The sequence below is a fragment of the Cariama cristata genome, unplaced genomic scaffold (assembly GCF_000690535.1).
Source record: "Cariama cristata isolate BGI_N322 unplaced genomic scaffold, ASM69053v1 scaffold16222, whole genome shotgun sequence".
Taxonomy (NCBI): Eukaryota; Metazoa; Chordata; class Aves; order Cariamiformes; family Cariamidae; genus Cariama; species Cariama cristata.
This window is the reverse complement of record NW_009604550.1, coordinates 1,806-26,550: the sequence shown is the minus strand read 5'-3', so window position 1 is coordinate 26,550 and position 24,745 is coordinate 1,806. Positions and strand designations below refer to the sequence as shown.

Sequence of the window (24,745 nt, the reverse complement as noted above, 5' to 3'; positions counted from 1 at the left end):
TGAAGTCTCAATAAGTGGTAAACTAGGCTTCTCAGAAAGGCTTATGCCTGTGGAGGTACTCAGGAAAACACCAAAAATCCCTCAGTCATAAGATTTCCCCTGACAGACATGAAATGCATGTCCCAGAGAATGGGCACTGGAACTGCCAAAAATAAGATGGCTAAGGCAGAAATAGCTAGGTGTGTTGGCTTGTGGTTGGGTGTTTTGGTTTTGTTTTTTTTTTTCCCCCCCCTTGGCCCTGCTCTTGGAAACAGCTTGTTTTGATTGAAATACCTGAATTTATCCTAAACCAGACATTCAGCACGTGGTCAGCATTGTCAGTTGTAAGGAACTGAAACAAGGGCTAATAATGGGACACTGGCAGATGGCCTTTATATCTGATATTGCCCCTTCACTTCAGTAAGTGTAAAATTATTCAAAATTACTCTTGAAAAATTCACTCAGTGTTTCAGTGACTAATTGTTACATTTACTGTAACTCTTCTGCTATTCTATTATACACTGAAAAGGAGGTAATAATGAAAGTCAAATAAGAATTTAAGTAGATGTGAGAATTGTTTTTACAATTGTTAGTGATCACTAAAAAGAAAACAAACTCTTGATTATTTTTTCCCTAGGTTTGAGCGAAATAAGGTACATGCACTCATGTCTCTCAAATATGTTTAACAAAAGGTAAGTTAGACCACATTAGTTTCAGTTCAGTTAAACTTGAACACAAATCTTTCTGCTGTATGAGTTCTAAGTATATAATATGACTTAGTACAGAGATGTAATTAATTTTTACGTTCTTGCATTTGTAAATATATCACTAACATATTTCCTTTAGGTGGCAAGTGTACCCACTTCACTCATGTGTGACATTAGAGGAACAAAGTAATGTATTTTTGACTGCAGTTCCTGGCTACAGAAAAGTAAATATTGTTGAATCATTACTTTTTTTTTTTGCTAGAGTAATGATAGCAAATAATAATGTATATACTTTAATATTAGCTGTGCCTACTGAAACCATTGTGTGACAGCAAAGCAATTTTGTTTTTTCAAGATGTAAACTGATTGCCTTTCTTGCTGGGCTGTTGCTTTAACTGGTGTTTAGACCTCAAGAGAAGTGCAATAACAGGAAGTTACCCTTAAATTATTGCATGACAGTGTTTTTATCCTTCATAATAGTTTCTTCATGTTCATTCTTGAACCTGCATGACAGTAGTATGCTGCTGGCGGCACTGCATAGCAAAGTAGTCTCCCAGTATGGCAATGTCTCACCTGCTTTGTACGCCACATTTTGGTTAGTGTATTGGTTTTCTTTATCACAGCTAATAGTGTGATGTTTTGTTATGACAAAGGCATAAGGCAAGATTTCCATTCTTCCTCTATATTGTCGTATGCTATACTACTTTATTATGCTTTTTTTATTTTAGGACAAGAAAAATACAAGTTTTCTTGTGTTGTATTGCTTTTTTTAATATCCAGAGCAGAAATACGATGTTGCCATTACATTTATATTTCTTCATAACAAATTGGATTTTTTGATGTAGAAACATTGAAGCAAGTAATTTTTTCTTTCTGCATTCATTGCTCATTTTTTGCTTCAAAACTCAGGTTATTCTATCTACAAACATAGCTGAGAGCTCTGTAACAGTTCCTGATGTTAAGTATGGTAAGTCATCTAAATCTTGTAATTGTGTATACACTGTATTTATAATGTTTGCCTTACTTGTGCTAGCCTAAATCTCCACAACATGTCACCATTTTACAAAGGATTGCTGTTGGATTTTAATTTTGACAGTTGTTGGATTCTTTCTTTCATGACAGAAAACAGTTTTAAATCTGAATATATGAACAAATAGTAGAGCTACTGATTAGGATGTTGGTTTTAATCTTTACTGGAGGGGGAAAAAATAATTTTAAATGCAGCAACAAGCAGAATCAGTCCTCGTGTCAGAAGTACCTTAAGCTTTTTATTCACATTCTGACTGTATTTTCAAGTAATTTTGAAATAAGCAAATTCTGATATAGAATGTTTAAATGTGGAAATTATTGCCTTTTAATGCTTGTCATCTGCACTACCTGTTTATTATATTTATGCTAAAATCTATTTGCAGTTCTGTTTAGTATTCAGAGTATCTTGGGTCTGGTTGTTTATAAATCTAGTGTTCTCTTTATTGGCTTTCAAAGATTTGAAACTTTCTGATAACACAAAATCAACTAGTATTTTTTCCACTGCCATGAGGATAAATCATTTTGGAATAATACTGGATTTTTTTTTTCTTAATTGCAGTGATAGATTTCTGCTTAACTAGAACTTTGGTTTGTGATGAGGAAACTAATTACCAAAGTTTGAGACTCTGCTGGGCATCTAAAACAAACTGTAATCAAAGAAAAGGTAAGGTGACAATAGGTAATGGAAAGGAATTTTAGAAACTAACCTTCATGGAGAATTCTACATTGCTTTTCATTTTATTAACAGTAAAAAGGAGAGATTATTTTTGCCCTGAACAGTTTATTCAAAAATGTAATTCCTTGCCATGTCAGGATGTTAAAATGTGATTAAACAACTATGCCTGAATGTTTTATTTTGCTCAAGTGTTTTTCCAGAGGAATGTTTTGTATTTTATTGAAAAATATTAAAATTTATGGACCATAAAACTTTGGAGGATTCTTTGTTATTTAGTAGTCATTTCTTTATCATGGGCTATTTTAAAAATGGGAGACAGGTACTGCTAGGTATTTATTAACTACTTGTGAGTTTCAGCAGCAAAAGAAACTTTCATGTCTATTTGTCACTCTTAAATCAGTTGAAATATCCACAGCAGTGTCTGTAGTGTAGACCAGCATTTGTAGCACAAGGTTAAGTAAGATTTCATATCAGCTCTTCTAGGATGAAAGTACTTGTTAAGTATCAAAATCTTTTTAGTTTCGATTGAAAAGACTACTACATACATTGCTAGCAGTGACATCCTTACATAAAAAATATCTTCATTTTTAAATATTATGTGGACTTCACAATTACAGGTTGTGGTGGGTTGACCTTGGCTGGATGCCAAGTGCCCACCAAAGCAGCTGTATCACTCCCCCTCCTCAGGTGGACAGGGGAGAGAAAATGTAACATAAGGCTGATGAGCTGAGATAAGGACAGGGAGAGATTACTCACCAATTACCATCACAGGCAAAACAGACTCAACTTAGGAAAATTAATTTATTACCAATCAAATCAGAGTAGGATAATGAGAAATAAAACCAAATCTTAAAACACTTTCCCACCACCACTCCCTTCTTCCCAGGCTCAACTTTGCTCCCAGTATTCTCTACCTCCTCCCTGCGAGTGGCACAAGGGGACGGGGAATGGGGGTTGAGGTCAGTTCGTCACCTGTTGTCTCTGCCACACCTTCCTCCTCAGGGGGAGGACTCCTCACCCTCAGCCTGGGCTCCCTCCCACAGCAGACAGTCCTCCACAGACCGCTCCAACATGAGTCCTTCCCATGGGCTGCAGTTCTTCATGAACTGCTCCAGTGTGGGTCCCTTCCCTGGGGTGCAGCCCTTCAGGCACAGATGGCTCCAGCCTGGGTCCCCCGCGGGGTCACAAGCCCAGCCAGCAAACCTGCTCCAGCCTGGGCTTCTCTCTCCACGGGGCCACAGGCCCTGCCAGGAGCCTGCTCCAGCGTGGGCTTCCCCTGGGGTCCCAACCTCCTTTGGGCATCCCTCTGCTCCAGCGTGGGGTCCTCACCGGGCTGCAGGTGGGGATCTGCTCCGGTGTGGGCCTCCATGGGCTGCCAAGGAACAGCCGGCCTCACGATGGACTGCACCACGGGCTGACAGGGAATCTCTACAGAGTTCTTTCTCATTCTCACTTTCTTCCGACTGCTGTTGCACAGCACTTTGTTCCCCTTCTTAACTCTGTTATCCCAGAGGCACTACCGCTGTTGCCGATGGGTTTGGCCTTGGCCAACAGTGGGTCCATCTTGGAGCCAGCTGGCATTGGCTCCATCGGACATGGGGGAAGCTTCTGGCAGCTTCTCACAGAAACCACCCCTGTGGCCCCCCTGCTACCAAAACCTTGCCATGCAAACGCAATACACAGCTTTATTTCCATTTGGTTCTGGGTCAGTGCAGGTTATGACAACCAGCCAGTATACAACCAGTAGGAGCAGCATTCTGTATAGCAGACTTGGACTTGTTATGCATATGACTTAAAAATATGGCCTAATTCTCCAGTGGAGTATCCCACTGAGTGGAGTATACTTTTTTAGTTTGTTTGAAGTGAATGGTGTTTGGATTTGTGAAGATAGACTTTCTGAATCAGTGTGTTTATGTAAATAATAGATCGTTGTCCTGGTTTGGCTAAAACAGAACCAATTCTCTTTTCAGTAGATTTTCCTTCAGTTAAGTTTTTTCTAACTAACTGCACTTTCTGAAGCTGACTGCGTTTTTCAGACCGTGTCTGTTTTTAGAGGGGATAGCGCTTGATTTTTGTAGTTGTTGCTAAAGCGGTGAGATTGTTATATAGAAAGGCCCGTGTTTGTGCTTTTTCCTGTGGGAACCCAGGGTCACTGTTGGCTCTCTTATGGCCCACGGGTGGGGAGGCATAAAACAGTCACACCTGCAGGAAGCTGTGGATGGGACAGGTGACAAAAAACTGACCAATGCAGTATTCCATCCTATACACATCATACTTAGTATAAAGCTAAGGGATCACGGGAGTCAGTCCTCTCTTTCATGGCCGGCATCGCTGTGGGACTTTACTTGCTCTCCTGCCTCCGATCCTGATCTGTGCATTTTTGAATCCGGTTCCCGTCTGCTGCTGAATCCAGTCTGGGACATCCCAGTGCCTGCCCTGCTGCATCAGTGGTGCGAGCCACTGTGACACACGATCCCGATCCCACGCTCATTATTGGGAAGCTCAATATTGGTTTTGTATATTTTTACTTCTATTATTAGTAGTTTTAGTACTAATATTATTGTACGCTTTTTCATTGTTACTGTTTTATTGACATTGTTTTGATTTTCCAACAAGTGTCTCTCTTCTCCTTTCCCTCCCCTTCTGGGAAAGGAAGGGGTTAATAGAGAGCATCTGTCATCTGCTTTAATTGCTGGCCCAGTCTTAAATGGTGACAATCATAAAGATATTTTGCTGTTCATCATGGTAACTTAAAAGTTATTTATATAGAAGATTTTTGCTAGCTATAGAGTCAAACAGGAAATCCAAGTGTACTCATTGTGTGAAGAAATACAAATCCAAAGCTTATTTACTCTGCGTAGAGAACCTTCAGTTTTGGGAATATGCTTGCATTGACATATTTATCTATATTAAATTTAGATTTGGTTGGACTTACCTTTTCCTGGTTTTGGGGAAGTGTATTTTAGTGCAGAATTTGTCATGTCTTTTCAACTGAGAAAGATGGATGCAAATTTGAGGGCAGTTATGTGAAAGAGGTATTTGAGTGAAATACTTAAGTAACTCTTTTGTTAGTTGCTGCTGCTATGAAAGCAAAATTATTTCATCCAGTAGGAAGGGTTAGAGAGAATGTCTCCACTGGGCCTGTCTGCTGCAAGAGAGCAAAATACTCGTCAGCCTGCAGCATTGGCTGTCGTGTGCTGCTCAGCTGTGCAGAAAGCTCGTAGATGGATGGGTTTTGAACAGCTTGAAACTTGGGCAGCTTGCAAATTGGTGTTTTGTTCTTTTATGTGGAGGTCGTGCTGGACGTGTTTCCAAAGGCTATTGTTATAGACTTGTACACAAGGACTTCTGGACACATTTTATTCCAGAGAATTCAGTACCTGAGATATTGGTAAGACTTTTGGGGAACATTAAAAATTTTTTTTTTAATGCATGTGATCATAACAGAGACAAGAGGAAGAAGTTTTACTCTACTTTCGTGAAGACAGTGTACAATTTGAAGTTAGTAATAACTGTAACACTGAATAGATTTGAAGTGAATAAATAATTGACAAAGACCATTCCACATAGTTTTCTTCATAGAAGGAGATGTGTTGTAGCAGTGAAATGGATGTGGATCAGAAATAAGCAATCTATTCAAAAGAAAAATATCCTTAGTTACACAAAATTAATTTCAGGTTTTACTAAATTGTAAACTTTTAACTTTTGGTTTTCCGTGTAAAACACTTTGTCACACTTCCCATGGGGAGAGAGTAACAATAAAATGGTCTTCCTTTCAGCGTTGTCCATTGGGAACTACAGTCTTAAAAATAAAAAAGCTTGATATGGGGGGACCAAAAGCCTTGCTGGCAACAGCTCTTTCTCCACCCAACGTAGGTGACATTGAACGTACCATACTTCAGCTGAAAGAGGTAGGCATTCTTTTAATGTTGTTAAAATCAAGGTAATAAAAATGTACCATAGAAGTGTTTTTCTTGGTATTTAAGGTAGTAATAGCATTAATTGAAACCTGAAATAGGACCTGTGTATACAGAATCTTTTCTGACATTTGACTTGTTTGGTTACTGTCCTCTTCAGCATAATTTCTGCAGTTACTTCATTAAAACAGGATTATAATTTCATCAGGGAGTAATGATACTGTTTGTGAACTAGCTTCTGTGGTGAGAAAGAATAGAAAAGTGAGAGAAATACGAGAACTTGAATTCTGTAAGTTAAATTGTTTCTTAATAAGTAGCAAAATCACATTCTTACACCTTATGATATATAGAGGTCAGCCTGAAGATCCACTTCTGACCTGTACAAGGAAGTTGGTGACTTTGCTTTTCAGTTATAAAGTTGATATGGAGTAGAACATTCATTGCATTAAACTTTTTCTTTTCCAAAGTATGTAAGAAATAGTACTTGTATAATTTGTACCTTGCTTTTATATTCAGTATATGTAGTAGAGACTTTGGTTTCAAAATACTAGGCTTTTAAAATTGATTTAAGGACTTCAACTTAATTACAGTATTGATACTAATTGATGTAGCTTTGAGATAATTGCTTGCTTCTTATCTTGTTTTCTTACAAACTGGTCATATATTTACTTCATCAACTTTTACAAGTGAATAAATTTTAATTTCTCTAGCTGGGAGCACTTACAACTTGTGTGCAAACAGAAGAAAATCCACATGATGGTGAGCTGACTTTCTTAGGAAGGGTATTGGCACAGTTGCCAGTGGACCTGCATCTTGGAAAATTGATAGTCCTTGGCCATGTCTTCGGGTGCTTAGAAGAATGTCTTATTATAGGTAACTGAAAGAAGAACATGTGAGAATAGTTCTCTAAAAGCAAGTGATTTGCAGGTTTTCATTTTGATTTGTTTTTGTTGTAGCTGCCGCACTCTCTTTGCGGAATTTTTTTGCAGTACCTTTCAAACAACATGTTGATGGATACAGGTATTACCCTAGATGTTTTACAACTTCCTGACTACATTTGGGAGCAGAGGGCTAAGTTGACCACTAAATATAATTTTCCATGTCATGAGTCTGATTTTCTGTCAAAGTGCCAAGCAATGCAAAAAGAAGCTTTTCCAGGACAGCTGAGATAATGAAATCTGTTTCTATGTGAACTAATTATTATCACAGAGCTAACTCATCCTTTTCTGAGTACAAGACCTGATTCTTCAGCTTTGTCTTTCTGATGTGAACATGTGGCAGTGTCTATTAAAATGTTTGTTGTGTGTTTGTTTGGTTTTTTTTAAAATAGCAAGGATTATTTTTTTTATTATCCTGCCTGCACAGTTTACCTTCAGCAAGGAGATGTGAATAAGAACAAATTATTACAATAAATGCATTGACCTTGTTTACTAAAGTCCTAGAAGGTGTTAGTAGTGTAGCATTCTGAGCTGTATAATACATTCAGTATTTGAAAAAAATATTGTTGATAATTCCTTTTGTTTGTATTGTCAGGAACAAACTGTTTTTTGCTGGGAATAGTAAGAGTGACTGTATTGCAATTGTGAATGCATTTAAGGTAAGTCTTTTTTTCTGGCTTATCTTCCAGTGAAATCTGATAGGTGAGAAGCTCCATCTTAGTCTTTGTAGGGTCAGTGCAGCATTTGTGCTTTGAAGTTGTTAAAACTTCACACTACTCCTAGCTACTTAGTGTTGCTTTTTGAAGGCTGTGTCCTACTGTATAACATTACTAGATGCAATTGTCTCTGTTGTAGTAACCAAAAATAAAATGCTAGTGACATGGTGATATTGGTAGCTCCCTTTTAACCGAAGGCGGTTTGGACTGGTAAATTCTAGTACAGAATAAGTTTGGTGTCCTTTCTCCGGACTTTGTAGCTTTGACTTTGTAATGTTTTATCCTGTCCAAATGTGATTTTTCGATATGCTTGGCTGTTCAGTAGCGCAGTACCATGGACAGAGATTGAGCCCCTCAGTTACAAGCAGTTCTGGTACAGCAATAGGGAAGACTTCTGCTAGAGGAACTTATGATTCAAAATCCAACGTTGTACATTATGGATGGTCTGACATGTTCTGTAATATTCTGGAGACTCCAAAATCTTCAGCTGCAGATTTAATTTACTCCATATTGTGTATGTTGGCCTTTTTTTCACTTTGGTGAAAGCTGACTTGTTTTCCTGTACTCTGGTGTCAGAATTTTATGCAACACACATGGGCATGTATGCCACATGTACCCCCTGATCCTGAGGCTCAAGCATCATCTTTTCTGAATTCTCCTTATCCTATTTCATATTGTATTTCCCTTGTGTCCTGTTAACCTGAAGGTGATATTTCTATAAAACAGTATATTGTCCTGGAGAATAAACATAAACATTCAAATAGAGCTTTCTCTGCCATATCTCTGTGTGCGAGTGATGTGAAAACTTTGGTTTGAATGGCTGAATATCAGAAGAGGGAAAGAACTTGTTTTCAAACTCCATGGTTCAGATTAGATTTCTTCCAGGGTAGGCTGAAGTTCTGTTAATCATTAGCACATCTTTTTTAAGCCTTTGCTTATGAAAAGGTTTCAGTGAATTAGAAAAGGTCAAAAGCTTTGGTAGTGGAAAAAGGAGAATCCAGGGAAGTAAAGGCTAATCAGCCTGGTGTAAGTGATATGATTTTAAAGAGTGAGAGTTTTTAAAAGAAAAAAATAATGTTAAATAAGTGGAGTTTATTTTTCTGAGATATTATAAGGCTTGGGTATGCAAGTGATGGATGTCAGAAGTATTATTTAAAACTGGTACTTCATACAGCCTCAGTCAAGATAGGGAAATGCAGTCTGGCTATTCAGCTATGCTAATAGTCAGCGTCCACAGTGAGCTGGAAAATTGTATTATGAGGCAGCTTGCTGTCAAACTAGAAGAAATGGATTCTGCAGGCATCTGTCATAGATTTTCTCCCTAATAATGAAATTATTTTCATTAATATTCTGAGTATGTTAATTTCTCTTCCAGGTCTGTTTTCTGGGGAGAATCCGTGTCAGAACTGTGTCTCAGTTCTCTTTTGTCCTAAAGCAAAAGGTTCTGAAAGTAGCGTGCTCTATTACGGCATCAAATCAAAGCATCCAAGTTGTTCTATTTATTTATGAATGTTTACCTGTGCTTTTAATACTCAGTCCATCTCCTCTCAGAAAACTGGGTGGATAGCCTGTTGTATGTTACTATGTTATCAAGTGGCTATTGTACCTCTCCCAAGACAAAGCAGGACTTACACCTTTAAAGCCTTGGATCATAATGTTCTCTGTGTGATTTTGGAATGTGATTTTGGAATGCACCAAGATCCAGAATCTCTAAGCTATGTCTGGAAAGTCAGTGACTTAAATACTGTGTTTCCAATTTAGTTACAGGAACCGATGGCAGGTTTGAGGCAGTATATGTAATTACAGTTCATCCAGTGGTGCTTAAACTCCTTTTCAGTCTGTAGACACGGCATTGCATGCCATAACCTCTGAGCTGACTTGAGGGCAGAATAGTTATCTTCCTACAGCAATTTCTATTCTTTAGCATGTCACGGTACAACATTTATAACCCTGTCACACTTTCAGCCCCCCAGTAATGCATTCTTACAATGACATTTTGCAACCATGCCACTTTGCATCTTCCTTTGCTCATATGTGAGCATGCAGAGTTCTTCCCCACTCTCAACAAAATAGAGTAAGACTACTCATAAGAGTGAGAAGTATTTATATCTGCTTAGGAACCAACCAGACAAGCATCATATTAGGCTAGAATCATTAAATAATTAAGCCTGGAAGGGACCTCAGGAGGTCTGTAGTCCAGTCTCCTGCTCAGAGCAGGTTCAGCCATGAGGTCAGTCAAGGTTGTTACTCAGGGTTTTATAGAAAAGGTCAAAAACCTGATCTAAGTTGGCCCTGCTGCGTGGAATGTCGGAACAATTGATCTGAAGAAGTTTCCTCCAACCTGAATTACTGTGATTCAGATTTCCTTATGCTCTTTTGTGCTTAAATATTTGTAGTCTCTCTTAGCCCAAGGGCATCTCTGTTTTTTAAATTGATGTTAAATAATTATCTTTAGTATAGGTATAGAAAAAAAATTCATAGTTTTAGATGTCACATTAATATATGTGATAATTATTACTGAAGCACTACAGTTCGTGCCTGAATACTACACCACTTTTTTCTTAGGCATGGCAGGCCTGCAGACAAAAAGGGCAGCTGAGACATCCCAAGGTTAGTTAAACTTTGTTTGTTCTTTTCTATTTAAGGTTGGTGACTTCAGTGCTGGAGTATTTTATGTTCTGATTAAGTAATTTTTGCTTGCAATCCTTCTTTATAATAGTTAAGATATTTCGTAAGTAAATAGAAGCATAGACTTTGAATCCAGTGCTGAGTACTTGAAGGCAATCCATTATGTAGTTCCTTTCACAGAATGGATCAATGGTGGCCATAGGATTTGAAATCCAAGCTGAAAAGGGAAATTGAGCTGTAGGTGAAAGAAATATTTTTAATATGCATAAGTGTTTCTCTTTATTTTTTTTAAAAGAAAATACAGATCTCCCATCCCCACCCCCCCAAAAAAAAAACCCTGAAAGATGGAAGATATTTATGTGCATCAGTCAAAAAAAAAAGAAACCAAAACAGTAGGATGCACATAATAACTGCCTCCACTCTTTCTTTTTTGTGTATAAGATAAAACCTTTTTTCTTTCTCTGCTTCTGTCAGAACATAATATGCTTTATGAACAGCAGTGTGTAACATAAACTGAGTTATAATGAGTAGCCAAGATGGCTACAATCTGTCTGATAAAGTTATGCATCCAGATAAAGAAGTTCTGGGTTTTTGGTCCATCTTAAAGTAGATTCTGTAGTAGCGACACAGAGGAGTTGGACTTGTGGGTTTATATGGAAACTTTAGATGATCCACAGCTGTACTGGTGGTAACCAAAGTATAGTTTATTAGTCAAATATATAACTGTCTTATTTCATACATGTCATAATACTCAGTTGATATGGATGCCAAGCAAGCTGTGAAGTGAGATCAAATTCTTCCATCACTATGTATAACTATTATTTGTGTCTACACAGAAGAATATAAGAGAAAGCTTACTAGCAGTAAAAGAAATAAGTTTCTAACAATTTTTACATTTGCGTTTTTTTCACTTTCTTTTCCAGGAAGAGCTTGAGTGGGGTCGATCAAATTGTATTCATATCAAGAAGGTCAGAGAGGTAAGATGAAACCGATAATCATTTTTATAAGCAGGAGGACTTAACTTCCCTTATTTTCTACAAATTTTAAGATCTTGGATAAGCTACTGTATTATTATGTATCTATCAATATGTATAGATGTATATTTTCTTTAAATAAACTGAATTTTTATGTTTTGTTTCTTTGGGGGAGGAGAGATGGTACTGTTTAAAGTTGTTGGCGAATATTGGGACTCCAAGTATAATTTAAGACAGATCAGACAGAAACTTTATGACCTGTGGTCATAGTGAGCAAACATTTGGGCAGCATTTCCCCCTCTGCTCCTCTGTTTTCTCTCCAGTGGTTGCAGAGACTCCATTTATATACAGTTTCAAAGAAAGGAAAGAAGTGAGGAAAATAATTTTAATGTTAGCAAAGCGAGGTGTGCATTCTTGTGAAGAATGGACTACAGATAATCGTTTATATGTTGATAAGGCCAAGTACCCACTCCTGGGAGGGATGGACTGCCACAACTGACACTGTGGAGAGATGTCTCTTGGTGGACCCTATAGGAGTAGCACATCCAGTATTATCTTAGCTCAGAAGTGGGGGTTGGAAACAGTCAGACTGCTAGCTTTTAGATGAAAGGAATTTTCCTTTTGTTACGATAAACAAAGTGGCGTTAACTTATTAACTGTTTAACATATTTGTAACATTTTTAAGAGACCTTCTATGATTATTTGCTAATTCTGTAGATCCCTCTGATACACTGGTTGTGGTGTGACTGCTGTCTGTTGTTACATAACTTTTGTCTCAGGATAATTTTAAGCAAATACAGTTACATAATGAGGACTGCAATTAATGAAAACTCTGCATCACAAGGGGCTTCAAGCTTAATGGGATATGTTGAGAGGGGAAATAAGTAAAACTCCTGAATAACTATGATTGGCAGGGCATGGCCTTGTGCATTATTCCAGCGGGTCGTACCTTTGGCATGAGCAATGTAGGACCTGTGTTCAAAAAGAAAGGAGCAGGGGGAATCTTCTCATACTAAGTGTTAAAGAAATCTCTTTGCCCTAGGTCTCCTGTAGCAGAGTCTCAGACATCTGATCTTAGAAAAAATAATTAATTTATTTGGATGGTACAGCAGAACGACAGCTTGAACTAAGTGCCTCTGGAGAGGGACCCTGAAACAAAGCCTGGGTTTTTAAACCCTTACGATCTATGCACTCCCTGTCCACGTGCCCTTCACACGCCTTTCGGCCCAGTGGTCAGTCTCTTCGTGCACTGTCCATGTGCCTCTTGGTCCGATGGTAATTCATGGTCTGGGGGCTCAACTGTTTCTTTTTGGTTCTCTGCCTCCAGACTCCTGATGGGCCATTTTTTGTCCTTATCTCAATGGTTTGCAGCTTCTGCTGACGTTTCCTCGTTATCTTCTTCAGGGCCCCCCATAGCCAAGCAGCCAGGTCAGAAAGAGTTTATGGTATGTGACCTGGAATTCCTTCTCCTGCCAATTAATGCTAAGCGAAGTTATTCAGACAAAAGAATACATTCAAAAGAATAGAGTATAATTAAAAAATCAGGTTGATTAAACTTATTCTGTAACAGTAAGTGACCATCTGGGTAAGAAATGCCAATAGTTTTTCAGTTTGTACATCTAATATCAAGGAAAAAAAGATGAGAAGAAAGCAAATTGTGTAAAACTGGAGAGCTTGAAGGATCAGTCTTATATGATAGCCTGCTGGGTAGTTGGTGTTCTCTTGGCCCAGTTTCAGATAATGAAAGAAGAGTTTGTGCGTGACATAATAGTTAAGGAGTTTAGAATGGACACCTACACTAACACTTATTAGGAAGATTTGGGCTTTTTTATTTGCCACACTTTCAGATACTAATTTTATAATTCCTTGTGTGGAAGTGGACTTGCAGGCAGCCACACAGACTGGTTTCTGTTTATGGTTGTTACCCTATGAGGAAAATAATGGGAGTGTTAGTATCCTAAAACTACGAGCAGCAGAAAGGAAAATGTAGATACGAAGAAGCTGAGTGAACTGTGCTTTTCTGCACTTGCTCCAAAATCGGTTGGGACAATGAAGGCATTCACTGTGTGGTTGGAGAACCAGTGGCTGCTTATGGAAGCTTCTTGGAAATGCTTAGGATTGAAAGCTTAACAGAGCATGTTCTGCTGTAGGGCATAGGTTTGATCTCACTTAGTCATCATGGCTGTCTGTTGAATTGAGGGTGGAGCATGTGTGGTCATTGCTACAGTTAGGTGCAGAATTCTAGGTTATTGTTAGCATGTTTTTACCTTTTAAGATACAAACCCAAAATTATTTAAATGGAGAATCAGTATATCATCTTGTAAAAGGTTATTTCAGTTCTTGTTCTAATTTTGTTTTATATCATACATGCTTTACGATTACAAAATTCTACTTTATAAAGAGATGTCAAGAAAACTGCTTGAGTCACAGTAGTGAAATTATTTTCCAAAGCAGAGATGCTATGCAGTATATTAGGTGAAATGTATACTAGTGACCTAAAAAGGAAAGGGAGTTTGCCCGCTTAGACTTTTACTAACAGACTTTATTTTAATTTGTGGATAGTTTTGATCTGTTTAATATCTAACTTAAAATTCAAATTTCAGGTGGCAGACTTATTTCACAACTTGAAAGAGCGAGTTGGAGCATTCAATATGTGTGTTAATGCTCAGCCATCTGCTATGGATCAGGAATGTGTATACAAACAACGCTTCATTTTGCAGGTAATACTTTATTGACTCTTCAGGGGAGAGCCATTATTTACAAAATTTATAACTGGGTTTTCTAGTACTGATGAACTAGTATTACGCTCATGTTTCAAAATTCTCTGTAGATGTTGAGACTGCAGGTGGAAAAAAAAAAAGTAATTCTTTTCGACAACTTAGAAGGACAACTAATGTTACTTTTAATTGTTCAGAATTCACACTGAGTTGATCCTCTGCCTGTCCCTTCACTTCTGACAGGTGATCAAAATAAAACCAAGTCATACTGAGGTGAATTAACTGTGTACCTAAAGTAATCTTTGTTAAAGTCAAAAATACCCTAAAGAAGGATGGTTTGTGTTAGAAGGCTAAGAACTAACCGTTTTGAAAATGATATTTTCACTTGTTTTGAGTGCTCTATTTGGACCAACACTGGCTTGGTTAGTTGGGGGCGGGGAGTGGAATTAGATGTCTTTCAGCTATTGTAACTTTGTCAAATTTCCAATTAATTTCTTGTCTTATTTGGACTGATTAGTAATGATTTCATTTTCACGGACTTATTTGTTATTTGAGTGGCAATTGGTTTAACTGTGTAAGCAGTGAACTTCTCAGAGCTGAATTGTTAAATACTGTAAAACGCGACATGAAGACTGAACAATTTTTATGTAGCTATTTTATGTGAATTTATTTAAAATTTAGGCTCTTCTTGAACTCAGTTACAGTTTTCATAGAGCAGGTCTGTATATAAAAATATTAAAATGTTGTAAAATTGTTCCAGAAGTTGACCTCTTTTCATGAATGTATGTTTTTAAGGATTTGCATGAGTTAATGTGTAGTCTGCAATTACAGTAATTCCTGGAAAGAAACAGGAAAAAAAAAATCTTCTTATGAAGATCTGTTGGTATCTCTTTATGTTGCTAGTGTATCTCTTTTCAAGAAACTGAGTATAATCTGTTGTGTTTTACAAAATATTCTCTTGATTTCAGGTTGTAATAGCTGGTGCTTTCTATCCAAACTACTTTACTTTTGGAAAATGTGATGAAGAAATTGCGGTGAGAGACTTTGCTGGCAAAGATCCGAAAACCACTGTAATGGTATGTTAAGAAGGTGAATGACTTAAAAAAGAATCAAGTAATAAAAATATGTAGTGTTTGGGCAGTATTTTCAAGCTTTGCTTTGTCTTGGGCAAGGACAGAAATAATTATCTACTCTGATCCTCACTTGGTAAGTTGTCTTCTCTCCCATCTCCCTTTCTTTCAATGTAATAAACATTGTGTGGGTGGGCAATTTCAGAAGAATTCCTACTGAGAACTGTCTCTAAGCATTTGATTGCTAGTCTTGCACAGGCAAATGACTTCCATAAAACTAGAACAGGACTATCAAGGGTACTTTTAATGAGTATTTATGAAGTGTGTTGTTGCAACTTGATCGTTTTGTTTTTTTTTAATCTCCTACTTGATAGTGCATGGCATACATGCATGTTGCTTTAAGGTTACTCAGGTCTTGCACTCTGCTTTCTTTTTATCTTCTTTTAGAAAGTTTTTTTTATCTCATTGAGTAAGTGCAAGTTTGAAATGGCTGTGTTGATTCACAAACTGGTATACAAAACTAAGCTAGGAAAATGTTTGATGTATCTGAACTAGGTATAACACTGTAATATAACCATGACCGATGCTTAAAGAAAACAAACTTACACACCAGTGAGCCTCAAAGAATAGACTTGTACTGGCACAAGAGAAAATAGTTAGATAAAAAGTTAGGAGAGAAACTCATAAAAACTTGGTGACAAGGAATTTTTTCATGCTTTACTATTTACCCAAGAGAAGAGGCTAGTTCTATACTGAAGGAGATGCTGGCATGGCAATATGTGTGCACAAACACATTTATGTATGTTTTTGAAGTTTTTAACATATTGTTTAAGGATATTAAAGCAAAATGCCAGACTAGACTGTCTTGTGGAATAAAGACAAGATTAGTCTTGCCACAGCAACATTGATTAAGATTAAACTGTTAGATTTAAGGAACTATTTACTTTTAATGTATGTGGCTCTTGATCTGCTCGTATGTTGACTGCTTGTTACCTTGAAGACACCTGCTGTGTCTTCATCGGGTTAAGTGATCTTCTTGGGCACAAGTGCTGCAAGTTTCTCAAGCTCTCAATTTGAGAGGCTCTTCTTACAGCAGTATGATGCTCTTAATGGTGTGTGCCAAAGATAGAAAAGGTTATTTTTCCTCCCGCTCTCTGGTCTCTCTAAATCATCTTGCCTTGAGGCAGTTTCTGCAGTCTGACCTAGACCATGGTTTTGATCAGCAGCTGATCTTGGTACTGTAACTTCAAAAACATCTTCGTATGCCTTGAAAATAATCTGTTCTTTCCTGTCTAAGACTGTAACAACCAAAGAGAAGAATAGATAGTGGTATAGCCCTTGAAAAATAGTTCAAACTCCAGAAGTTTGAACTTGCTAGTTAGGAGTTCTGTGATTCTGTATTAAGGCAAGATCTCCTGTGAGAGATGATTGAATAAGAAAAAGATAGAGAAATGGATATCTGGCTACAGTAGTGTATTAGTAGTTGTGAACCCTCAGCCTTAAACAGATCTAAATGAGTTCAGCTGGAGTCTTGCTTTGCTTTTGACTGCACATGCCCTTTTCTTATGTTAGATCTCATGTGCCTCCTGAGTAAGCAAGGTGTTAAAGTAGGAGAAAGCTTATCTATTGCTTTGTAGAGTTAATTTTCAGGCTAGTTTAGCTCACAGAATTTGTGAAATGCGTGACTATTTATCTTGTTGCCTTGGTCATACATGTTAAAGTCATAATCTGTTGTACTTAACTATATACCATCTATAGAATCCACTTTACTTAACATTATACAATCTGATATATTTAACTAGAATGTTATACTTAACAGAATGCCTTTGAAAAGGTGATGCGACTGCAGTAACTTCATCAATTTGTATTGTTGTAGAATTAAAATCCAAGAAAACCAAAATTGTTTAATAATTCAGTTTGGAATAGACCTCATGAACTTATCCAGTCGGTGATAGGGTCAAAGCAGGATTAACAGTGAATTCAGACCATGTTGCTTAGACCTTCATCCACTTGGGTTTGGAAAAAGCTCTCAGGATGGAGATTCTGCAACTTCTGACAGGATCCCACCTACCAGTTCCCTGGATAAATCAAACTGTGCTGTCCTAGACTTCTGGATGTGTATTCTGCTAATTGTTTCCCTCATTCTCCTCAGGATCTTGAGCTCCCCTCTTTTGTGGTTGCTCTGGTCAAGGCTGCTGTTGATTATCGCTTCCATAACAAGTTCTACGTTGTTCGCTAATAATAGATCCAGAAGAGCCCTGTTTAGCTTACGAAGTTACTTTCAACACCCTTCAGAAATCTAGGAGCTTGTCTCCTGCCCTTCTAGCAGGTTATCAGGGAGCTTATTGTCTCCCTCTAAGATGCAGTGTCTGTGATCTGGAGACCTCTGCAAGTTGCCTAAAGATTATCTGAGTCATCCTGACTGATGCTCTGTTACAAATTCCCACCTCAGCGTTACCCTTACTGATCTCTTCTCTTATCCTGACCCACAAGAGCTGGGTTGTCCAATTGTCTGCTCCATGTAAGAGCACCTTACGTTTGAGCTACTCCTCCACACAGGGAAGACAAGGAGGTTGCTTTTTGCTGTCGTCCCTAAGAAGCACGTATCCATCCATAAGTGCTCTCCAATTGAGCAAGCTGTCCCACCATGCCTCAGTAATTTAATCTGTGGTAGTTTTGCTGGGACATGCAGAGCTGTAACTCCTCCTGTTTCCCAGGCTATGCACACTGCCTAGGATGTCGTTCCCAATGCTGGACAGGGAAGCATAGCAAGCCATTGCTTTTCTGTTACAAGGATGAAAAGGGATAGTAGACAGCTTCTAGGAAAAATTATCAAAGAAATGATATATCATTACAAGTGAAGCTAGTTCATTTATAGTTACAGAAAGAAAACATTTATCTACTGGTTTAAGGCAGTATGGCAGCATTAGCAGCAAAACTCTTGATTTTTGTTGTCTTTTGAAATTTTTTAATTTAGTATATAGCATTTTTTGAATTTTTGGGGATTTAGATTGTATGTCACTATTGCAGCTCAAGTGAAGGAGGAAGCTAACTATTTAGGTGAACTTAATGCATTAAAATAATTGAATGTATCCAAATTTAACTTTTTTTTCTTAACAGCTGAAGAACATTCCTCCCTATGGTTATCTATACCACAGACAGTTGCAGTCACTGTTCAGACAGTGTGGGCAGGTAAAATCTATTGCCTATGATGGATCAAAGTAAGTATAAAATATAAGTATGCTGCTTTTCTCATGATCTTGGTTGTGAATCTAGTAATCAATTTCTTTCTTTTTCAATGGTGCACTGGCAAAATGAGTTTGTTTATTTCTTCTCATCTCTTTGGAATCAGTAATTTATTTTTAATGTATTGGCTAGAGTAAGTAAGTTGGTTTTGAAGTTTGATATGCATTGGTTGGAATAACATTAGATAAACTGGCTGAGTTAGAGACTGCCTTCTATTTTATCTCTTCTGTTGTCTAACAGTGGACTTTAACTGCAGCTGATCTGCCTGTATTTATTTCTGACTTGTACAAATGAGCTAAATTCAGTATACAGTCAGATGGCCTTGCACAAAATGCATGTGACTGGCTGTTTTAGGAATTGTCTGGCTAACTTTCAACCACAACTGCCCAAAGTTGAATTCATTCATAGCCCTTCTTATGCCTTTTTCCAATCTTTAATTCTTCTCTTACTCAGATATTTTCACATCCTTTGTATTTGTGTTAAATATGCTCAGTAAATTTGGTATGTGCTTGTGAGAATTTTAGAAAGTTTTCTTATAAACTTCATGATAAGGTTTTATGGTGCATAAAAGCAGTAGACAAAGCCTATGAGGAACCTACTTTTTACTGTTTGCTGGCCTGCTAAGATAAAGATAGGGAGAAGAAATGGCTTTTGTGGGGTTTTTTGTTGGGTTTTAATTCCTTATCAAGTATTTATTGCAATTTTATTTGGTAGGGTGTTTTTTTGCTTTGATTTTTTTTTTTTTTTGAACAGGGCTTTCGTGGAGTTCTCCCGTAACCCAATGGAGGGCTTTAAGATTCTTCCTGCAGTGTACCTGTCACTCAAGATGTCACAGCTGAAAATTCCTCTTAATCTGAACGTTCATTATCCAGATGATATCAAAAGGCAATTGCAAGATGTGACAGCTGCAAGTGTGGAATCTCTAAGGTAGTTGTATTGCATATGGAAAATGTGTTTCTTTGCAGTGAAACGAGGTTTGCTGGATTCAGTGGGAATTTCCTTGGAAGTGTCACCAAGGAGGACGTGTTAGGTTCTAAAAACAGATGTGTAAACTTCATATAAGCAGAATATTTTTGCAGGACTAGAAATGACATGATTGTCTTAAATATTTCTTTATAGTTAAAGGTGTTTTATTGTTTAAGAGAACTCCCAAGTATACTTTTTTTTTTAAGGTTCTAGTCCATTTGCTTTTGGCATGGTAATGTGGATGTACACAGTAATTTCTGTTCATGCTAGAGACAGTGTAAGGATTGCTAGAAACAAAATAAATAAGAAATAAATAAGGAGTGGCGTTTAGGGACATGAAAGAAAGGGAGGGAGGAGGAGTATAACAGAAACTGGGGGGAAATGTAACAACGTAAGGTGGGGAGGCGTAATAAAAAATACTGATGAGGAATGCCATGTAGTAAGTCATTTTGGTCTGCGCTTGCTTTTGCTAGGAAAATCTCGCACGTGGGTTTCATTGTTATTATATGCTGCCTGTGATTCTCAGCTTCAGGTCATACAAGCAAATTGCTAAAATGATAATCTGCCTAGCTCCTGATTGGTCTGCAGCCATTTTAATATTTTAAAATAAGAAATCTAAAATAGGAAGGCAGGAATGAACTGGAAAGGTTAAAGCACAGGTGAATACTTCACTTCGAGTTGATTGTACTTAGTTTTTAATAAAACATTTTAGCAGTTTCACTATACCCAAAACCAGCACTTAAAATCTTTGTGAAAATTAATTTTTGAGGAACTCAAGAAAGAAGTCTCCTACGCTGAAAGACTGATTTTTAGAGTTCTTAACTTTTGTCAAGTAAAAGGAGTTTTATATATATATTAAAAAAAAGATATCCTGAATTTATCTTTGTGCTGCAGCGTACTCAATTTATTTTTAAAAAACAGGCTTAGAAGGCATGCCATAGCAAAAAGCCTCACTATTTAACCTTAATTCTTTGGATTTCTAATAAATTGATGGCACAGTTATGTCTTGGTATGTATCTTCCTGTGTTTGGTCATAATGGAATTCGAACAGTTTCTCTGTAGTATTTTAGTTCTGCGTGGTCGTTTTACATTCTAGTTGAATTCATATATTTCTAAATAAAAGTCATTAAGTACATAAATGTGCCCTAGGGACACCTTGGGAAGCAAATGAAAGCAAAAAATTTGAACTATTGAGATTTCTCTTGTGAGCGAAGTATTTAGGATCTTTATTCCATAAACCTTTTAGAGTAAACGTGGACTGTCAGAAGCAGATGGTGGAGCCTGTGGAAATCTCATTTGGTAGTTTGCAACAGTCAAAGATGATCCCAAATCGTCTTCTGTCCATCAAGATAACAGAGGTAGGAATGTTCTACGTCTGAAGTAGGTCATATCTAATAACTGGTGCCTAGATAACCTTGCAGAAATTAATATCTGACAAGCTTAAATTGAAAGAATGGGTACTAAAAATGTTTTTAGCCCAGAGGTATCTGTAAGAGGTATGGAGAATATTCTTGGTCTGATTTTTAGTAGTTCTTTGTCAAACAGTACTTGCATGTCACAAATAAACTTCAAACATTGAAATTTATTTGCACTTGACAAAATTTGTGGGATTCACTGGCAGTAAATGTTAGCTGGAAGCCAACATTTACATTTATGTAAAAGAGGATTAACAGGAGAGGTAAAATATTTGTGTACACTATAGATATGAGAATCAGTAGGTATTTGAGCCATTTACATAATTATTATTGACTGGCAGTTTTCTTCAGAAACTGTAGATGTGAGAAATGAGATGATTTAATGGTACTGCATGCTCATTCAGAAAAATATTGCATGCATAAAAGATAGTGTGTTTGGGGGAAAATTATATGTATATATAAATATTTCTGAGTTCTGAAGCTGAGAATTTTGAAATCTTGTGTTAACTATCATTTTCTCAACAAATTGAGTAATAGCAAGCAATATATATGCTGCTGAAATAATAATATAAAAAATCAAAACCACTAAGCTAGTTGAAATTACAGGCTGAAGTATTAAACCAGCTCTTGATAGTAGTGATGTGTTTTGCAGATGCAGAAAAGAATATTTATTTTATTCAGCTAAGTCTCTTGGATCAAAAATGTTCATGGATTTGATCAGACACATTCCAATCACTTAGCTCTCTATGCTACTTCTGTTTAATACATCAGCTTCAACGATTGTATGTATTGTAAATAAAGATTCTCTTTTTATTGCAAGCATTTGATGTAAGATTAGAAATGGTATGTGAGTTTAGTAAGCCATTTGAAAAGATGACTTATTTTATTCAATTTGATTTAAATACTAGTGTCTTCTTTTTGGTTTCCTAAAGGATGGCTGATCATAACAGTAACAATGCTGATTTGCTGATAGATGTAGCTAACTGATATTCTTTCACTAATAAGAAGAGTGCACCATACCTATATGTCTAATCAGCTGTATACTCTGTATTTTTTGTATGTTAATTTGGTCTAGAAAAATGGAAGCAGTCTTTTCTTAATTTTCTGTATTTTAGTAATGCTTATATCAGGGTCTATTTAAATGAAAAGTGTATTGCAGATGCACAGCAAATAAACATTTCAAAATAACATCTAATTATGAGAGAAAAATGCTTCACTGCATTATTGCAGTATGAGAGCATTCCTCTATGTGTCAGGAGTAGGAATGCTGTTGTATATTTTGCTCAGATGTGTTTTGTATTTTATGTAGAAGAATAGTATGAAATCTGATATTGTCTAATATTTATACTTTCAGATAGTAGAAGTTGGACATTTCTGGGGTTACAGGATAGATGAAAAAAACAGGACTGTACTGCAGGCTCTAACTGCTGACATTAACTACCGGAACCTGATGGATTTGCCAGTGTCTCCACATCCAGAGTTGGTTTGTCTGGCACCATTCACTTCTCTGGAAAACAGAGGATACTATAGAGCTCGTATTCTGCATGTTTGTGGAGATTTTGCTGAGGTACAGTAATATGTTATGTCATATTGAATTGGTAGGTTGTAATTGGGTTAACAATCTCAGAGCTAGCTTTTTTTTCTTCACAAAGCGCTATGTTCATGATAGTTATAAATATTCCAGTAAAGAAATTCGCAGAACTAGAACTAGAATAAAACCTTAATATAATGTTGCCAGAATAGATGAATTAGGTTTTTTTCAGAACACAGGAATATTTTAGTATTAAATTGAGAGGCTATTGTTGGTACAGTAAAGTGCTGAAGCGGAGAACAGCAAAATAAAGACTAAAACCTCCAGTGACCTTGAAAATATGGTGAGAAATGCCTAGATCAGAGTCCAGTGCTGTGTTGCTGGCAGCAGCCCCATCACTTCCTCTTCATAAATATATTGAGATCCATCTGAAAAGTAAGATTCTTGCCCGGCTGTATTGGCAGTTTTCAGTCATTCATGGCTGATTCGTCTAAGCTTGTTCTGCTGCCAGTGTTTCTTCCCCTGGTTTACATAGGTTTTCTTCTTTTCCTCCTTCCCTCCCCCCACCCCCCAAGTTTCTTGTCTATCTCTTTCTTCCTGGACTTTGTTTTGATAATTGAAGCAAGCTGCACTTTCTCATCTCACATACTACATTGTCTTTGTGTTCACTTCGTCTCCATCTCACTCCTCTATTCTGTTTTGACCTCAGTTTTCTGAAGCAGAATTATGCATACTCTGTTACTTACAGTTCCGCCTTTGCTTATGCAATGATTCTAGTATTCCTCTTCCAACACAGTGTTTCTCCTCTGCATTCAAAAATATTTAATGTGACGCATACTGCGTTTGCTTTTTCAGTTTTTTTTGCATGAGCTGTCTCTTGTCATCTTATACCCAGTTCTGTCTGCTCGGTAATTTCCAGCTAATTAGAATTTATGAATAATAATGGAGCATTTATAATAGAAATTGTTAAAAATTCCAAAGGATATGATCTTTTACTTCATACCATTTGGTTTTCCCCATTCCTGTTGAGTTCTCAGGTCCATTCAGTCTGATCTTTTTTGCATCAGTGTTTGTTGCTGCATTCTATATCATCAACAAATTCGTCAGAACATTTTGGTTATTTGTGCCAAGATCAGTAATGGAAATTAGTGCCACAGTTCCAGATTGGTGTTCAGTTTTCAGGCCAATACTTTCATTTTCAGCAGTTAATGACAGGTGTTTTATTTTTATATGGTTGGCTTTTGCACAGCCCGTTCCTCCTTTGAATTTCTTTGATTTCTTAACACAGCTGGGTGTCACCACCATAGAGTTAATACTGAACATTGTCATCTGTTTAAAGTCATGGAAAACTAGTGAATAACAGTGCTAATCTCATCACTTTCACTTTTGCATGTGTAAACAGTCACAGGATCTGTGTTAGCATTTGCTTATCTAAAAGCAGTTGTTAGGTAGTATTACTCACTGTTAAGAACTAAGGTTATACAGATTTAATTGCAGGGAGAGAATTAGAGCCTTTCAGAGAAACTTGCCTTTTGTCAATTTAGCAGATTATTTGTGTTACCAGTGGATGTTTAAGCCAAGGAATCAAATAATGAACGTGATAAAATTTGACCTATTATTTTTGACATTACTTCATTTGCATGTTTTCCAGACTCTGAATTTACTTCCATTTCACTTGATAAGATTGTTTTGTACTGTAATTATTAAACTTAAGTTGTCACTTTCCTTGCCATTAAAAGTAGCACTTTTAGTGTTGTAAAATCTCTGCAGATAGTCTTGATTGTTTTTCCAGGTTTTTTTTGTGGATTATGGCAATAGATCAAAAGTGCCTTTAAAGAAATTAAAAGAGATTCCAAGCTGTCTTCAAGAGCTTCCTTTCCAGGTAAGGGTGATTCTATTTGCTGCTGCTTAATAGGTATTTTCTTGTCTGGTCTGGCAAACGTAAGTGTACTTCAAGTCATAATGCTTTTCAGAAAAATAATGAAGTAACATATAGTTTGCTAATAGGAGTACCTACAAATCACCTTCACTAATAGGTGGATAAATGTTTTCCACAGATATGTGTGCACAGAGCAGTAATTCTTGTGAGTAGCTGAATTGTACTGTAATTGTAGAGAAATGTTATCCAGCCTTGTATTTTCAGGAGCACTTGCTAGAGGGGGAAAAGAAAAAACCACCCACAACCAAAAACCTCAAAACCTGACCTTGCTCCCTGACTGAATATAAAAAACATTGT

The 24,745-nt window shown here is 37.0% G+C and overlaps 1 protein-coding gene across 1 annotated transcript in view; it reads left to right on the top strand.

The window, feature by feature from the left end:
- The window catches only part of TDRD9 (tudor domain containing 9), a gene marked incomplete at its 3' end in the record, with an annotated part of 59,073 nt that extends 34,682 nt beyond the window's left edge, over window positions 1-24,391 (top strand). Inside the window, exons 10-27 of the mRNA XM_009695674.1 lie at window positions 617-671; window positions 826-910; window positions 1,596-1,653; window positions 2,275-2,379; window positions 5,685-5,782; window positions 6,171-6,302; window positions 7,019-7,181; window positions 7,265-7,328; window positions 7,842-7,905; window positions 10,528-10,572; window positions 11,514-11,567; window positions 14,168-14,284; window positions 15,250-15,357; window positions 18,472-18,572; window positions 19,351-19,524; window positions 20,810-20,921; window positions 22,333-22,545; window positions 24,302-24,391. Coding sequence (XP_009693976.1) covers window positions 617-671; window positions 826-910; window positions 1,596-1,653; window positions 2,275-2,379; window positions 5,685-5,782; window positions 6,171-6,302; window positions 7,019-7,181; window positions 7,265-7,328; window positions 7,842-7,905; window positions 10,528-10,572; window positions 11,514-11,567; window positions 14,168-14,284; window positions 15,250-15,357; window positions 18,472-18,572; window positions 19,351-19,524; window positions 20,810-20,921; window positions 22,333-22,545; window positions 24,302-24,391 — 1,838 coding nt within the window. The remainder of the gene's footprint in view (window positions 1-616; window positions 672-825; window positions 911-1,595; window positions 1,654-2,274; window positions 2,380-5,684; window positions 5,783-6,170; window positions 6,303-7,018; window positions 7,182-7,264; window positions 7,329-7,841; window positions 7,906-10,527; window positions 10,573-11,513; window positions 11,568-14,167; window positions 14,285-15,249; window positions 15,358-18,471; window positions 18,573-19,350; window positions 19,525-20,809; window positions 20,922-22,332; window positions 22,546-24,301) is intronic.
- Window positions 24,392-24,745: the final 354 nt, after the last annotated feature.